The sequence below is a fragment of the Spodoptera frugiperda genome, chromosome 29 (assembly GCF_023101765.2).
Source record: "Spodoptera frugiperda isolate SF20-4 chromosome 29, AGI-APGP_CSIRO_Sfru_2.0, whole genome shotgun sequence".
Lineage (NCBI taxonomy): Eukaryota > Metazoa > Arthropoda > Insecta > Lepidoptera > Noctuidae > Spodoptera > Spodoptera frugiperda.
In genome coordinates, this window is record NC_064240.1 from 10,553,361 (window position 1) to 10,569,948 (window position 16,588).

The 16,588-nt window shown below is 35.1% G+C and overlaps 1 protein-coding gene and 1 long non-coding RNA gene across 2 annotated transcripts; both read right to left on the reverse strand.

Moving 5' to 3' along the window:
* Positions 1-3,935: 3,935 nt before the first annotated feature.
* LOC118268624 (uncharacterized) lies at positions 3,936-7,782 on the reverse strand. The gene is made up of 2 exons (XR_004783041.2): positions 5,302-7,782; positions 3,936-4,043 (listed from the first exon to the last, which is right to left on the reverse strand). It is a non-coding gene; the product is annotated as an uncharacterized LOC118268624 (long non-coding RNA).
* A 5,430-nt stretch (positions 7,783-13,212) lies between these two features.
* On the reverse strand, positions 13,213-15,251 carry LOC118268440 (UDP-glycosyltransferase UGT4). The gene is made up of 4 exons (XM_035582935.2): positions 14,385-15,251; positions 14,076-14,298; positions 13,758-13,977; positions 13,213-13,514 (listed from the first exon to the last, which is right to left on the reverse strand). Exons 1-4 carry the CDS (start codon positions 15,213-15,215, stop codon positions 13,226-13,228), a joined length of 1,563 nt encoding a protein of 520 aa, XP_035438828.2. The 5' UTR covers positions 15,216-15,251; the 3' UTR covers positions 13,213-13,225.
* Between the last annotated feature and the right edge of the window lie 1,337 nt (positions 15,252-16,588).

The window sequence follows — 16,588 nt, forward strand, 5'->3', positions numbered from 1 at the left end:
TGCTAACTTGTTTCAGAAGTTTAGAAGTGGGGTTAAGTTTTTGTATGTAAGTAGTAGCTATGTTTATTTTTCTCTGACTAGCTCAATTTTGACTTAATTTGAACAGGATTTCGTCCGCATTGACGTAACGTTAACCGATTTATAATGTGGTACACTAAACAATTTCGGAACTGCGGATTGCCTTACCGGGCTTCGGCTTGAAAAGCAGGAGTAGGAACGGGGTGGTTTTTAGTCAGTAAGAGTCTGACACTAACTCTCACCTCGCCCAAGGTGGGAGAAGTCATTGGATGATTTTCTCCCCTAAAAAACCAAACTATTTGTTTAAACAACTCTAAAGAAAACTTTTCTAATCTCTTCTCTTTTAATTCGTTTGGTTATTTTCAACATTTGTAATGTGTATCTGTTTAGACTTACCTACAACAAGGTTATTTGAGTTTACATTATCGTTTATTCTGGGTGCATTGATCTATACATATAATAAAATCGTAGAAAAGTGCTGTCTGTACATTGAAAATAAAAATAAAAAAAATAGCAGGGGTTATTGTTATGTCGATGTCGAACCCAAAAATGTAATTAACTTTTTTTTTGTCTGTTTGTCTGTTTGTCTGTTTGTCTGTTTGTCTGTTTGTCTGTTTGTCTGTTTGTCTGTTCGTCTGTGCGCGCTAATCTCAGAAACGGCTGATCCGAGTTGGATGCGGTTTTCACGAATATATTGTGGGATGCTTAAATTTACATTTAGTGTTTGTTTCATGTCAATCGGTTCATAAATAAAAAAGTTATGTCAAATTAAAGAATCACGTCGAACATTCTATGCTTATACCATTAATCTCCGCAACTATTTGACGGATTTGGTTGAAATTTGGTACAGATATAGTTTAGAACCTTAGAAAGGACATAGATATATTTTTATTTAAAAAATCAAAAAATAAAAATAAGAAATAATCTATACATATAATAAAATCGTAGAAAAGTGCTGTCTGTACATTAAAAAAAAAAAAAAATAATAGCAGGGGTTATTGTTATGTCGATGTCGAACCCAAAAATGTAATTAACTTTTTTTTTGTCTGTTTGTCTGTTTGTCTGTTCGTCTGTGCGCGCTAATCTCAGAAACGGCTGATCCGAGTTGGATGCGGTTTTCACGAATATATTGTGGGATGCTTAAATTTACATTTAGTGTTTGTTTCATGTCAATCGGTTCATAAATAAAAAAGTTATGTCAAATTAAAGAATCACGTCGAACATTCTATGCTTATACCATTAATCTCCGCAACTATTTGACGGATTTGGTTGAAATTTGGTACAGATATAGTTTAGAACCTTAGAAAGGACATAGATATATTTTTATTTCAAAAATCAAAAAATAAGAAATAAGAAATAAATTGTTTATAAATAATTCTATTCTCTTCGTTCATGTTATTGTTTTAATTTATCGAAAAAAAGTAAATACGTAGGAATGTTGCAATTGTGGACAATCAGCCTAATTGTGTTGCGTGTGTCTCGCCAGACATTCCATGCGACGACGGCCCCTTAATTGTTTAGGGGGGCCACTCCAATTACTGAGGATGAGACTTCCACTTGAGACTTTTTTATAGCTAACTGTTTCAGAAGTTTATAAGTGGGGTTATGTTTCTGTATGTAAGTAGTAACTATGTTGATTTTTCTCTGTCTAGTTGATTGTTTACTTAGTTTGAACAGAATTCCGTCCGCATTGACATAACATTCACCAATTTATAATGTGGTACACCAAACAATTTCGGAACTGTGGGCTACCTAGCCGACTTACCAGGGTTCCGACTCGGAAGCTAGGTGTAGGAACAGGGTGGTTTTTAGTCAGTAAGAGTCTGACACACCTTCACGACTCGCTCAAGAACGGAGAAGACATTGGATGATTTTCCCTCTAAAAAAAAACTATTTGTTTAAACAACTCTAAAGAAAACTTTTCTAATCTCTTCTTTTCTAATTCGTTTGGTTATTTTCAACATGTGTAATGTGTATCTGTTTAGATTTACCTACAACAAGGTTATTTGAGTTTACATTATCGTTTATTCTGGGTACATTGATTGAAAGTAAATACTGTATGAAATGGCAAATGTTTATATTGTACTGGCAATAAAAAAAAATACAGATCCAGGGGTTATACAAGCTCAATTTTGAAAAATCTCTGGCACTTACCAGGTAATTGATATCAGTATGTATGAAAATATGGTATATAGTAACATAATAACTTTAAGTCTACTCTACCCACTTCGAGGCCCACTAACCAGTTCGAAAATGCGTTGATATGTAAAAGATTTATATTTAATTAAAAAAAATGTCGTAGTGATACGTATTTTATTTAAATTTTCTTATTAAAGGACATATAAAACTGGTTAGGAACACGTTTTGAGCTGTGTTCAACGCGTGGCGTGGTACAAAATTTGTCAAACATGTTTTGAGAAATTAGAAACATGTGTCACAAAGTCTAATGTTAACATTGATATTTTGTTCTCAAATTTCACTTTATTGTGATTCACACGTGAATGGGAAATCCATAGTTGTCAAGCAATAAAATGTATCTTAAAATAAAACTTTTTTTAAGGTGAGAAAATCATCCAATGACTTCTCTCGCCATGAGTGTGACAAGTGGGTGTGTCAGACTCTTACTGAAAAACCACCCCTTTTTACTCCTGCTTTTCGAGCTGGAGCCTCGATGGTATCTTAAAATGAAACTTGATTAACAGTTTTACCTAAACTTTGGAATAAATATTGTGAAATAATGTGATCTCTGGCTCATTACGAGTCCGTCTGTGTTTTCTCAGACGTTATATATGATAGTGCATGCTAAATTGAATCTTAAATAAATATAAACTAATTTTCTTTTAGATTGTGGCTTGCAAAAAATCTGTCTAGGATTTTCACATGCTTTGAAAATTGATAATATCATCAGAAGTATTTTTATTCAAATGGCATAAGCTTAGAACGATGAATGAATCTTTACTAACATTCTTAACCTACTGTCTGCCAGTATATGAGGAATGTATCAAGTTCTTAACCTATTGTCTGTTGATATTATGAGACACAATAGAAAACATATTGTGTCTCGCGTGGATCTATGTTCATACCAGGACATACTTGGGGTTAATCAGAAACTTTAAGATTGCCCCTAAAACAGGTTACAACGACCAACAAAATACACATTTCCTTTATCAAGAGTCACATGTCGTTTAGCATTATCAGTATTAATGTGAATATTTATAAATGCACTTGGACTTAATAGGTCGTTTAGTACAGACAATAGTTGTCTGTTTCGTCGTATAATGAACTTGCTTTGTGCCGTGTGCTACAACTGATTATAATTATCAGTATTTGTGAGTATTGTCACAGAATACTAGTATTGTCTTAGTTGATATCGCTTTGGGGTGTGTATTTCTGTATTGTTTTTGTTTAAACACGACTTATCAACGTTAAAAAAAGACACGAGTAGTATAGTTTATATTACTGTTTAAGTATTATTATTGTTCTGTTTGAAAACTTGAATGTCTGATGTTTAATTTGTTTCGCCACATGCTAGCCGCTTAGGTATTTGAAATCGCTTGAATGGAATCTTAAGCAAAGCTTTTGTAGGTACTAGTGATTTTGTTAAAGAATTTACTGCTTTACTCCAGTGTTTTTGATTCAAACATATAGTAGGAATATGTGTGTGATTTTACTTTCCAATTTTCTGTTTTAAAGTAGAAACTGTTATTACAAACAGTGTGTTTGTTGAAGATTTAACTACATCATCATCGTGAACAGCATATCGGCCATAAGATGTCCAATGCTGAACATAGGCCTCCCATCAATGACTTCTAGATAGGCCTAACTACTATTACATCTTAACTTAAACTTCTAACTACATAGTTTTCTACTTTTGGTAACTTAGGTATAATTTAGAATCTCTAAATGAAACAAATAAATTAGAATAAAAAAATAAATTTATTCAATCATTTTTAATGGGTAGAAGTCCCACGTCCACTGGTCCACGTTCTTCTGACGTCATCCAACCGGTCTCAGCCACACTCGACCTGGGGGCAACGGAAAAATAACTTTTAGACTTTCTACTTAATATTGCTTTTAGTGTGACCGTTAATCGTGTTGGTTTTGGTGAGCTCGTTAATACAATATTAATGATTGACGTAAATTAAGATGATGAGGTTGATAGAGACATTTCCAAACAGAAAAACGTGATAAGTTTCAAAGAAGATGGTTATAATGTGGCGTGCTTTGGGAACATATGTTTTTGGATTCGTCTAAAGCGTTTGACTCGTATAGCGTTGCTTTATGTCTGTGATATACGACACAAATGCATTAAACGTGTATGACTTTAAGTGTTGTTTTGTAAAACTGTCGCAATATTTGGATTACAGTACCATATTACAGTCTACAGTTGATGTTGAAGTTGCTTTACCAGTTTCATTTAAAACAAAACATCCTGATTCGTGTCTAATAAAATGGATGCGCATGATCTCATTTTTTTCGCCTTTTCAAACGATCTCTCTCTTATTTTATTATTATAAAGCTTCGCACATCCGCAATTCTATATTTTTTTTAATGTCAAGGAGCGTGAGAATCATTGTTTTATTAAAACCCGTTCGTTTTAATTTACATTTGTTGTTTTATACGTTAGAGCGCAATTAATGGGGCCTGTAGCAAAATGATGTTCTCTTGAAGCCATTTTAAATTCATTTAAATGTTAACGAACAGTTACTATGGACGTATTATCAGCTTTATGTGTTATAATGGAACTCTAAAAGAAGATATTCATATCATGCTATCTGATGCAAAATTGTTTGTTCAAATGCTAAATGTTTTCGGCTTTATACACGTTTTAGTTGAAATAGCTTTGATTAGATACATTAATATGCGACCCTGTGTATTCTAGTTGCAAACGTGGGGAGCAGATGTTTTGAATTCGTATTCATTTAGTGTTTGTATTATAATCCAAATAATTAATTTGTATATTCACTACTATACTTTGTGACTTTATCAAGGAATGTTTCCCAATTAATGAAGCCTGAAGAATAATTAAGTGAATTGATGGCAATGGACAGACTTGGTTTTAATTTAAGAGAATGAGAAAGAGATAGTGATTCTTTTAACCGAATGGTCTTGACAAATTTTAGAATGTGAATTGATCTTTAACCGATTTGATACAAGGGTAACTTTGCGACAATATTTACAAAACGAGGACTAATTTATGGACAGTAACTATGAAGAGTAAATAAATACGGTTCTGGATGATATGAGTATGATGAGAATAGTATAAAAATCACAAATACCAACCTGTTTTGAGAGTGTAACTGGCAATAATAATTCACTATCACAACACACACGATTGTTCTCTTCACCTCTTCTCGTTAAACTTAGGTTTGTAGTTGTAATCCATGTTTGAAGACACCATGGAAGATGTACTGCTGCTTGAAGACTTGGATAAGTCCGTCTTCTTCCTGAAGCTGAGGCGGGTCTCACCCCTCATGAAGCGGTCAAGGGCCTGCCTCAATGACGAGTGTTTCCTCTCGAAAGGGTTTGTGTACATTTTGATTTGTTTAGAGTAAATTGTAATTAAAAATTTACAACACGTCTGTTCGCTGCTAGCGCTCAATGAGTTGTGAGGAGTTGCACCTCCCACTTCTTATATATAACGATTGCGCGATCGTTTAGGTCAGCGCGAGTTCAAACATTGGTCGGCCACAGACGTCATAGCGGCTTTTTGTTTTGATGCTCAGTAATTGGATGGTTCTTTATGATGAACGGGCGTGTCACTGACGCGCGTTCTTTTTTTTTTCTTCGTAAAAGTTGTGCCGGAGCGGTTTCGTGTAGTTTTCTGCGTCGCATTCTAGGGCGGCGTGTTGCGTGCCGTAATTATCAAAATAAGGATGTTTTGTATCCTCTTTGACGTGTTTGATAACAACAAATTATGTGTTATGAAATGATTCGGATTTATTACCTCATCATCAATGGAAATTTTCTCGAAGCGTTCGGGAAATCCTTACGTTATGCGTATTTTTTAAATTAACACCTTTTAGTATCTACATTCATACCTAGCAGTGATATCATAGGCATTTATTTGCTTGATGAGTGGTTTTGGGATTTCTTAGTATATTAATATTAATATCCTTAGTATATTTGGGATTTTTTAGTACATTGACTACTCGAATGTTATATTTGTATTGTTAATTGTTTTTTTTTAATAATTGGAGTACTTCAAATTAAAACATTTTAGTTTTAATATTTATAGTTCAATAATCTATTCTGGTAATAAGATAAGCGCAATCTATATAGGTCATTAGGAAGTGGCAATCATGCGTGATGTCGAGTATTAATGATAATTGTTTTAAAATATGTGTATCATCAAGAATTTTCTCTAATACAATAGGTCATTATGATTCCTTCTAAGAAATCAATGTTCAATAAGATAGAAAATCAAGAATAATTGCTATTCACTACAATTTACAATAATTATTGTAAATTTTTCTTGCATAACCCAGTAGAGAAACAAAGATTGGAATTACAATTGTTTAAGTATGACATCCACGTTTAGGTCTTCGTCTGTATATCTATAGTTATATATGCATTATTATTTATAATAAATATAGTCAAGTTTTTCAACGGTGTGTTAATTTGTACTGAATAAGTGTATTTTAATGGATACTGGCACTGCTTTAGTTAAAAAAATATGTTATGTTATCAAATGATTTGAGATTTACCTGCATTATACATGTATTTAAAGTTCAGATTTCTTCACAATTAGTATGGAGAACCAACTTTTTAATGGTATAAACCGGTAAACATGCAGACGGATCACCGGATGGCAAGCAATCGCCACCGCCCATGGACACCCGAAACATCACAGGCGTTATTAGTGCGTTGCCGGCCGGTTGGGGGTTAAAAATTTAAGGTTGTTGGGGAATCGGGGATTGGTAAATTTGGGAAGAGGGGTAATTGGGTCTCCGGTAACCTCAGAACAACAGAACGAAACACAACGCAAGTGTTGTTTCACGTCGGTTTTCTGTGAGGCCGTAGTATTACTCTGGTCGAGCCGGCCCATTCGTGCTTAAGCACGACTCTCCCATTCTTAAGCTTAATTCTATTATGGAACAAAAAGTTTTCACTTCATCGACATGACATATTTTATAATGGATATATTTGTCAACTTTCAACCGTTGTAAAATTTAACAACTGTGGGAAAACAGAAAACCCGTTGAGATCATTATTTTTATCTAAATTTATGGAAATATTCAATTTTCTTGATAACTCCATTCCATATCCGTCGTTTAAATTGTTTTAATGGTAATGAAATGACTTGTTCTCGGTAGATGACCACCTGTATTCCTTATATGGTTTTTCTATACTAATATCTATGACTAATATAATATACATGACTACACGTGGTAAGTTGGGCGAGTGGCGACAAGAGTAACTACCGAGCATGTCTCAATTTTTATTTTCGAGTCTGGTAGAGTCTTCTTATTATTGGATTAACATTTCTCTGACAAATGCAGAATAGTATTGGGATTTTTGGTTTGCAATATATCTGTACCTGTATCTGTATATGTAGTGGCTGATGGATGGCTCTGTTAAATAAAAAAAGATCTAACGACAGCCCACTTTTCGATTTACCGTCACCATTTTTATTTTGACTTAAACAATTGTTACAATCCGCATTGATTCGGACCTGGCAAATTTTAATATTTTTTAAACCTTCCCTGGAAAAAGAATTCAAGATCAAAATAAGCCAAATCGGTCCAGCCGATCTCTAGTTTTAGCCAGTTTAATATTTCTGCTTTCTCATTACCGTGATCATTTTCATTTTGACTTAACACATTATTTACAAAAATGAACAATTGTTACAATCCACATTGATAACTGCATTAAGTATTTTTTTTATCTTTGATTTTTTTTAATCGTTTCCCCACATTTATTTTCTCCTGGATCGTAGGTGCGTTTACAAATATACAATTTCACATACACATTTTAGGTTATTGTTGTTTAGGTCAAAATATGAAATGGTCATGGTCCATAGTAATTAGAAACGTTAAAAAGGAATGTCGAAACTGGAATTAACTACTGAATAGTAAAAAGTGGAAACTAATAGTTATGTGTGCGTGCACCTATAGGTACCTATTTTCTATTCTGAGAAATGAAGGTAAGATGAGTCTTTATGCGTATTCTCGTTAAATATCATTTAAATTACCTCAATAGCAATAAAAGTGGCACGTTCTTCTGCACACGTGCATTAAGTATGTGGTTTTTTATCAATTACATGAGGTTCTATTAATTCTATTCCTAATAGGCATTTAGTGTTATTAACGACAACATTAAGCCTCCGGTACTATCCCTGGTTTATTGGGTTTTTATGTTTTCGACTCTTTTAGTCATGGTGTGGATTTCCTTAGGGGTGTCCCCTATTGGGCATACAGGCAAAGACTCATCACGGTTTAAGTAGAGGTGCCAGAGATAGGTACACATCCAGGCCAGTAATTCCAGGCTCCATAATTATTTAATTAGATTCATACTAAGATTTTTTATAACCGAAATCATCTAATAGCCTTTTGTACGACTCGGGAATTTAGTCTATTCGAAACTATTTGCTCGGCTGTTGAATTTGTAACTATTAGATTAGATCAAGAAGATATAAATGATCTTTATAATGTTAATCATAAATTTTTCACATACTGATTTAGGTAATAACAAATAATTATTTGTAATAATAATTGACATATTATACATATTATTTAAAAGTGTGTCTTGTTATCACATAATATCTACTAAAATTAATTTTTAAGTTCAATGTTACTAACAATATTATGGACAAAAATTCTGAAATAAACAATTATTATTATATTATCTTCATAAATTATGGTAGTAAATATAAAATTATAACGAATTTCGATAGGTACCAATAAAGATGGGACGTTGAACTAAAATCCCTTAAAGGACATGCAAAGGGCAAAAGGTACAAAATTAAATCTAAAAATATTAACAGCAAACATCTAGACAATTCTATAATTGTTTTCCTCTTACAAACGTCAAAAGAGTTTTATATACATATACAGCGTGTAACAAAATACCCATATACATCAAGAAGCACTGAAAAATACAGGTTGAATTGAATCTCTACACAAAGTTTCAGCTTAAAATACGTTTAAAAAAAAATAGTACCAAGTTCTTGGTGTCGTATGGTTCTTGATTTTAAATCATACAAACGTGTCACAACATTACAGGGGTCACTCGCTAATATTACGAAACATTTCTTCAACATGAGTTTAAAAAACCCTTCCCGTATCGTTTGTTATGTTATCTAGAAACCGTGCACTTGATATGTATACCCCCTATTTGTTACACCGTGTATATACATACATATAATATATAAATAGATACCTGTTTGTAACAACGTTTTTGTAAACAGAGAATTGTCAAGCGAAACAATAACGGTCAATAGGTTATCTTGAAATAGTCGCGTATTATTATATTGTAATAATAGTACTGTCTCAGTGTCTACGTCTAGCGTGTTTGTGACTACTCCAGACCTCAAGCGTCACCAGTGACACCCGGTGGTAAGGTGTGACAACTTTTTGTTGGTATTTTTTTTTGTAATGAAAGAAGAGATAAATTGTTTTTGTTTGTGTTGTTGATGTTTCTATGTACTTAGGTACCCTACAAAGTTAGCTTATGTTTGCCCTTTATGAAAAACAAAAATAAGTGTAGATAGTTTTTTTTTTTAAGGGGGGATAATCATCCAATAACTTCACCTGCATTGTGCGAGGCTAGAGGTAGGCTCTTACTGACTAAAAACAACCCTGTTCTTACTCCTGCTTTTCGAGCTGGAGCCCCGGTGAACCCGCTAGGTAGTCCCCAGCTCCGGATCAGGCATTAGCCCTACTGGGACTGTGGTGGTTTGATGGTTCTATGCCAAACACGGGTAGTGTAGATAGCTAGACCTATAAGAACTTAAGTATTAGGTGATTTTAGCGCACAATGACTAACATTGTCGTTCTTAATCACATAAACAAATATAAAATTTAAATTTATTCAAAACCGCAGAATATTCAGCTATTAGCAATTCGTAGTAATAACGTTTTACATTAACTAGATATATTAATTTCCTCCTCATACTAGTTTTAAGGAAAAGTCAAGTTCATAATAAAAAATAATAATCTTTTTCTTCCTAGTTGCTAGCTCAAGAAGACTACCTAAAAACAAGAAATACATTTTGTGCACTAAAAGGATTTTGAAATAGACAAGCCCAATAAAATAAAGGGAGAGCCATGCTTCGGCATCAATGGGCCAGCTCGATGGGAGTGATACCACGACACCCCACAAAATCCAAAACCGACGTGACCGTTACCGGAGAACCAATCACACCCCTTCCCTATCTTCCCAATCCCCAATTCCCCAACACCCTCCTTCTGTCGCAGTCAAATCCCTAACCCCCAATAAGCTGTCAACGCACTTGTAACGCCATTGGTATTCCGAGTGTGGTGGCGATTGCTTACGATCAGATGATCTGTGTCTTTATTTACCAGCTTATAACATAAAAAAACCAACTGCTTAGAAAACTGCCGTCAAAGTCTCGTGCGCAATTCAATACTGACCATAACAACGCATTTCAATTACTGGACACACCCCCGTCATATAAACGAACGCTAAATGGCTACGTATCACAGCCGTGACACTCGCATTAATACTCATTACTGCAATTACTCAGCAATTGATTCGACATTGGTAGACATTATTGTTATTATTGTACACGTCATCGTAAGAGTCATAGCATTAATAGGAGTTTCTTGCTCGTTCTTCTCCATAGGAATCTACATTTTGGAACGAGCAAATAGCTTCACTAGAGGACTGACCGACAGACAGACGTTATTAATATTATTATATTTGCTTTGACGTTCAAAAGTGCCTTCCTGGTCTATTTGAAATAAATGATTTTGACTTTGACTTTGAGTACAAGTGTCAGGGTGCTTTTCCAGCAGAGATGTGCTATGTATGCTAAGATGTAATAGCTAAGCTGTAAAACTATGTGACCGTTTCCACTGATACTAAGTTAGGTAGCTGTGCGAGGAAGATGCGCAGCTCGAGTATGCGATGTATCGATAGTAGGGAAGCCATCCATAGCACGCATCTTTCCATAAAAAACATAGCTTAGCTGAATCCGTTTCCACCAGTGCTAAGCTATGTGTACCAATGAATATGATTGAAAGCTAAAAGTAACCACTGTTCCAAATTTCCTTCCAAGCCCTTCAACCGTTTCGACGTGATTGAGTAACAAACATACACACTAACTCACAAATTTTCGCATTTATAATATTAGTAAGATAATAAATAGCAATTCAGTGTGAATTGTGGATATATGCCGTTAATCTGAAGATAGCAAAGATTTTTTTAAATACCTAGCCATGTATTGTTATCAATTATATAAATTTAATTATATATTTATTATTATCTGTATAAAGAGGAAAATATTAATTTATATGTTATTATCTTATCGATACTTAACGACATTGAAATAGTTTTTACCTACGTAATATATATTATTATTATCTTTTTATTTTGACAATTAAGTGATTGAGTATGAAACAATGAATAGACAATTATAAAGAAAAAGCAATATCATTCAATTTTTTTTGCTTAATCATACTGATTTAACACAGATATATAGCATACAGTCATCTTTCAATTATTAAGTCTATCGTACGTTAAGTGTGAGAGAGCCATGCTTCGGCACGAATGGGCCGGCTCGACCCGAATGGTACTACGGCCTCACAGAAAACGGACGTAAATCAACGCTTGCATCGTGTTTCGTCGTGTGGGTGAGGTTACCGGAGGCCTAACTATTCCCCTTTCCCAAATTCCAACAATCCATCCTTAAATTCCTAGCTCCCAAAGCGCCTCTAATGTTCGGGTGTCCATGGGCGGCCATGTTTACCATCAGGTGATTGGTCTGGTCATTTACAAGCTTATCCCATGAAAAAACAGAAAGTCAACCTAATACGAAATACCATCTATAACTCCAGACTCCAAATGGTTACTGAGAATTTCAAAACCCAAAAATACACCTAGCATAAGCATAGGTTTCAGTGATCCGATGTTCAGGAGTCGCAAAAATACTATATTTTTCTTAGAAGAAGGTTTTAGGGATATTAACTGACAAAAAGATTACTGGGACAAGGAGCTCATTAAGTCTTTGACTGCCAATAGAAAACTGTTGAAGGCAAATCCTCCGCTAACGTCTAACGATGGCGTTTAAAGTGCCAGTTGTATGTTTTCCACCACTGACTTAATTTTATAAAGTACATAGACAACTATGACCTAGTAGTTACTATGTACTAACAGTGCACCCATAAAATCATCCAATCATCACACGTGTTTGGTGCACGTGAGAAAATAATTTGCCAATTAAAATTTTCTGCAGAAACAATATGCAATGTAAATATGGCCTAAAGACCCTAAACGTAGGTACCTATTGTGTATTGCCAGTCACCATGATTCAGCAAGAATTAATAGACTAAGTATGACGTTTTAGATGCAATTAAATTATAAGATAAATGAATAAAGTCACAGATTCTCAGTGGTAGCATGGAGTCTGGAAATGTGCCCGGTATATGGCAATAGGCAACATGGGACTTAAATTGTGAAATGTGGGTGTACATTGGCATTATGTGCCATAATGTGCACCTCTGCCTAACCGTTAGGGGATTAAAGCGGTGACGTTATAAAAAAAAAAGTTACAACTAAAAAAGTTTTTACTAAAAAAGGTTTAAAAAGTAATAACATGTCTATAGATCTTTTAGTTTAAAATTTTAATTCGTTCGTTTATTTTGCTTCATTGATTTACTCGTATTTATATTTAAATCTTTATTAATTTTTTAGTCCTTTTGTTCTCTATATGTAGTTTGTAATTTAATATGTCGCCTATTAGTAACTAAAGCGTTTTAAATTGCAATCAACTTCATTTAATTTTCCGCATTCATTTTTCTTCCGCGTGTTTTGTAGTACGGTACGGGTCAAAGTACAAGACTGCCATTTTGTAATGAATTAATTTTATTATTTACAATGTATAAATTATTAATTTACTTAACACTATTTTATAATATAAAATAGCAATACTGTGACTGGTATTTAAACATTTCGTAGTGTACAAAACTCCAGTCCAATGGACCGAAACCCAAAGTCCTGTTCAAGTCAAAATTTTAAATCCAGATCAATTCCGTTTAATCTTAACATCACTAACTAAGTAAGATCTTACAGCTCTATACACTAAGCGAAGTACTATAACGCTAACTGTGACAGCTATTAACAATACTGATAGTAAGATTAAGACCAGATCAAGTTCTAAGTATTGTCTCCATGAGATATTGGCACTGGGTGCACGCAGGTGCTTGGCGTCACCGTGTCGCAGCACGTATTCCGTCCACCACACAGCGCGCTCCAGCGGAGTCTGCGGCGAGTCGTTTATTATCGTACGGAAACGTTCCATGTTGCGACGGTAGCTGCAAGAAAGAAGAAAACATTTTTGAGATACGACGAAATGTATAACAAACACTAAACCAATAGCTAATCTGCGACATTTTGCTTTCGGAAATGTTCAATTTTGAGCTAGTTGCCGCTAGTGCACAGGTTTGAAATGTGGACTGATGGCTTGACATTGTCAAACATTCTGTTGGTCATAGTCTCACATCACAGTAGTGTGCACTGCACAGTATAGATTTATTAATTTAATTTCAAGGAAATACCTGTCGTCTGCTATTGTAGCGTTTATTGCATGCTTAAGTTTTTCTTCAGTCAGCGTTTTCATGTCGAGTTTGATTCCAAAACCATAGGAAACGTATCTTTCTACGTTGAAATGTTGGTCACCCAACATCGGCATGCCGATTAATGGAACTCCAGCTGTGATGGCCTCGTCTGTGGACTGTAATCCTCCTTGTGTTATAAACAACTTGACATTGGGATGTTCTGAAAGAAATTCGCACAGTCAGTTACTCTGTCAGTTTGTGTTATAGCAAATTGGATATTTAATATTCAAGTATTTTTTGTTTCATGTACAAACTCACTGAGTAGATCCGGTTGTGGAAACCATTTAGCTATCCTAATGTTTGGAGATCGACCAGGCAATTCATCTTTGCTCCATTTCCACAAAACATCGTAAGGCAACTGAGAGAACACTCGTAGTAATATTTGTATTTTTTCTGGCAGCAAAAGAGCAGGATCTACATTGGTACCAAAGCTCACATAAATGACTCCATGTTTCGATGAATCTAAGTAAGACTTGAGATCCTGGAAAACAAGATTTTAATCAGATCATGTCTATTAACATTCCACAGTGAAGAATGAACAATGTATCATTCAAAAGCATTACGTACCTGAGGGAGGTCTTTTGTGGGTTTTTGATGTAAGCCATGTAGGTAGACAACATTGGGAGGAACAGGTCTAATGCCTTCAAACATCGGATGTATATTCATGAATACCATATCAATATTATTTACTAATTCTTCAATCTTGGGCACCGCTGGTCCGAAGTGCTTTTTCAGTATGTTGTCACCGACATCGTAAAAACTATACCAAAGGTTTTCTACTGCATAATGAATAAATACTTCAGTGAATTTGTCCCAAAGCGTTAAGTCGCGCAGTTTTTGACGAGTATTTAGTGGATACAAGAGTGGATGCGTGGGAGCTCCCACTGATTCATAAGTTCCGGTCAAAGCACCAAAAGTACTAACTTGAATCACTGGTGCCTTATAAATGTGTGAGAATACCAGGAGTGGTGGTAAAACTGCTTCCAACAGCAACAAATCGAACTGTTTATTTTTGTCATTGACCAAAGTCTGAATCTGCTCATCTTGCAGCTGTTTATCCAATACCATGTACATTGTCTTCATTATTGTTGCTAGTTGAGCTCTCAGGTCACCTACGTCCTCTCTTGCTTCCTTCATAAGTTGTTCTTGCCATATCTCGTAAGAGATGTCATGTAGATCTATTTCTGTCAGGTTTGCTGGTGCTTTCCCTTTGGGGAAGGCGGGATCTGCGGTGATGACGGTGACATTGTGGCCTCGGCTGGCTAGCGTCTGCGCCAGAGGACGGTACACCACTTGATGGCTGATGGACGGTGTGGGGATGTAGAAGAGGATCCTCGCAGCTTGTATTGGACCTACGACTAAAACGTAGGCACTAACTATAAACCAGAGCACCGACATTGTATTCGAGAGTTACGACACGATTGAATAAAATCTCTGTGATCGTCTATTTATATAAATATAATTATGTACTGATAGCATAGCAGATAAGTCCCAGTCGCAGTTATGACTCAGTTATGTTCAAATATAATTTTGATAATATATTGTTACTTAATGTTTGTTAAAAAGTCTAGTGCGGATGTTGCTAAAACGGGAATGAAGTAAATAATCAAACCTATTTTTTTTTATCCCAGGAACATCGGGCGCAATTTTTAGAAATCTTTTGTTTAAATTAAGTTTTCGAGAACGGAATTTTTTGAGTTTAGCTTTTGGGACAAACGAGTCATACAACCTGTGCTTCATGTCCAAGAGCGGGATAGGCGTTGAGTAGTATGCCATAGGCATTTTTTTGAGGGCAAAATTTTGGAAACCCAAACGATTTGATCGATTTTTTATACTTCTTAATAAAAAAACTAAGTGAAACCACAGGAAAGAGGTAGTTTCAAATACAAGCTATCTCTGTCTGCATATCTATTTAATTACAGATAGGTAGAAAACAAAAATAAACAAATGACAGCATCGTCTAGTTCTTATCGTCACCGTGACCAAGCATGTAACAAGATAAATTGTTTGGTATGCCAATTTTTCGACTGACGGTACTTGATAGGGCGAGGCCATAACACTGTTGCGACTTCGCAAAAAACAGCATCGGCCAGTAATGCGATACGGCGATCGAAAAAAACGTTGCTTAAAACATTTTTGTACGATAGACATTAGCCATTATACTTACGATAAATCTTATTATGCCACATGTGCTCCATTATCAACATCCATCGTGTTCATTCTGGGCCAGCTCGGTGGGAGTGATGCCACAGGCTTCACCGGAGTGATTTTCAAGTCACTTGAAAACGGTCGTGAAACAACGCTTGTGTTGTGTTTTGTTGTGTAAGTGAGGTTATCTGAGACCCAATAACTCCCTCTTCCCAATCCCCGGTTCCTCAACAACCCTTAAACTGGAGCATTTGTAAAGCCTCTGGTGTATCAAGGGCGGCGGCGATTGCTCACTTATTCCATAAAAAATTGGCTATCCGCTGAGTTTGGTTTTCAACTCTTCGCATTCAGTCAATGGCAGTTATACTGCACGATGCGTATATGTAATAGTATAATTACATCCACGACGCGTTGTGTTTGGTACGTTTGCTTGTACACATTGTTGTGTCCTCACCCTTAGAAATCTCTTCAACTAACATTATTTCATAATCATTTCATTATTATTTAAAAAGTCGTTTGACATCGCGACCCATGTCATTTTGTTCAGTGTTCCGTACTAATGAAAACGTAGAAGACATCATTCAACCTGGACAGGCAGTTCTCTTTGAAATTCTATTTACGTG

Coding starts and splice junctions, on each gene's coding strand:
- LOC118268440 (XM_035582935.2), bottom strand. CDS start 15,215: ATGTCGGTGCTCTGGTTTATAGTTAGTGCCTACGTTTTAGTCGTAGGT. Junction 14,299..14,384: donor CCACAAAAGACCTCCCTCAG/GTACGTAATGCT, acceptor CTTGTTTTCCAG/GATCTCAAGTCTTACTTAGA. Junction 13,515..13,757: donor GCTACAATAGCAGACGACAG/GTATTTCCTTGA, acceptor TCTTTCTTGCAG/CTACCGTCGCAACATGGAAC.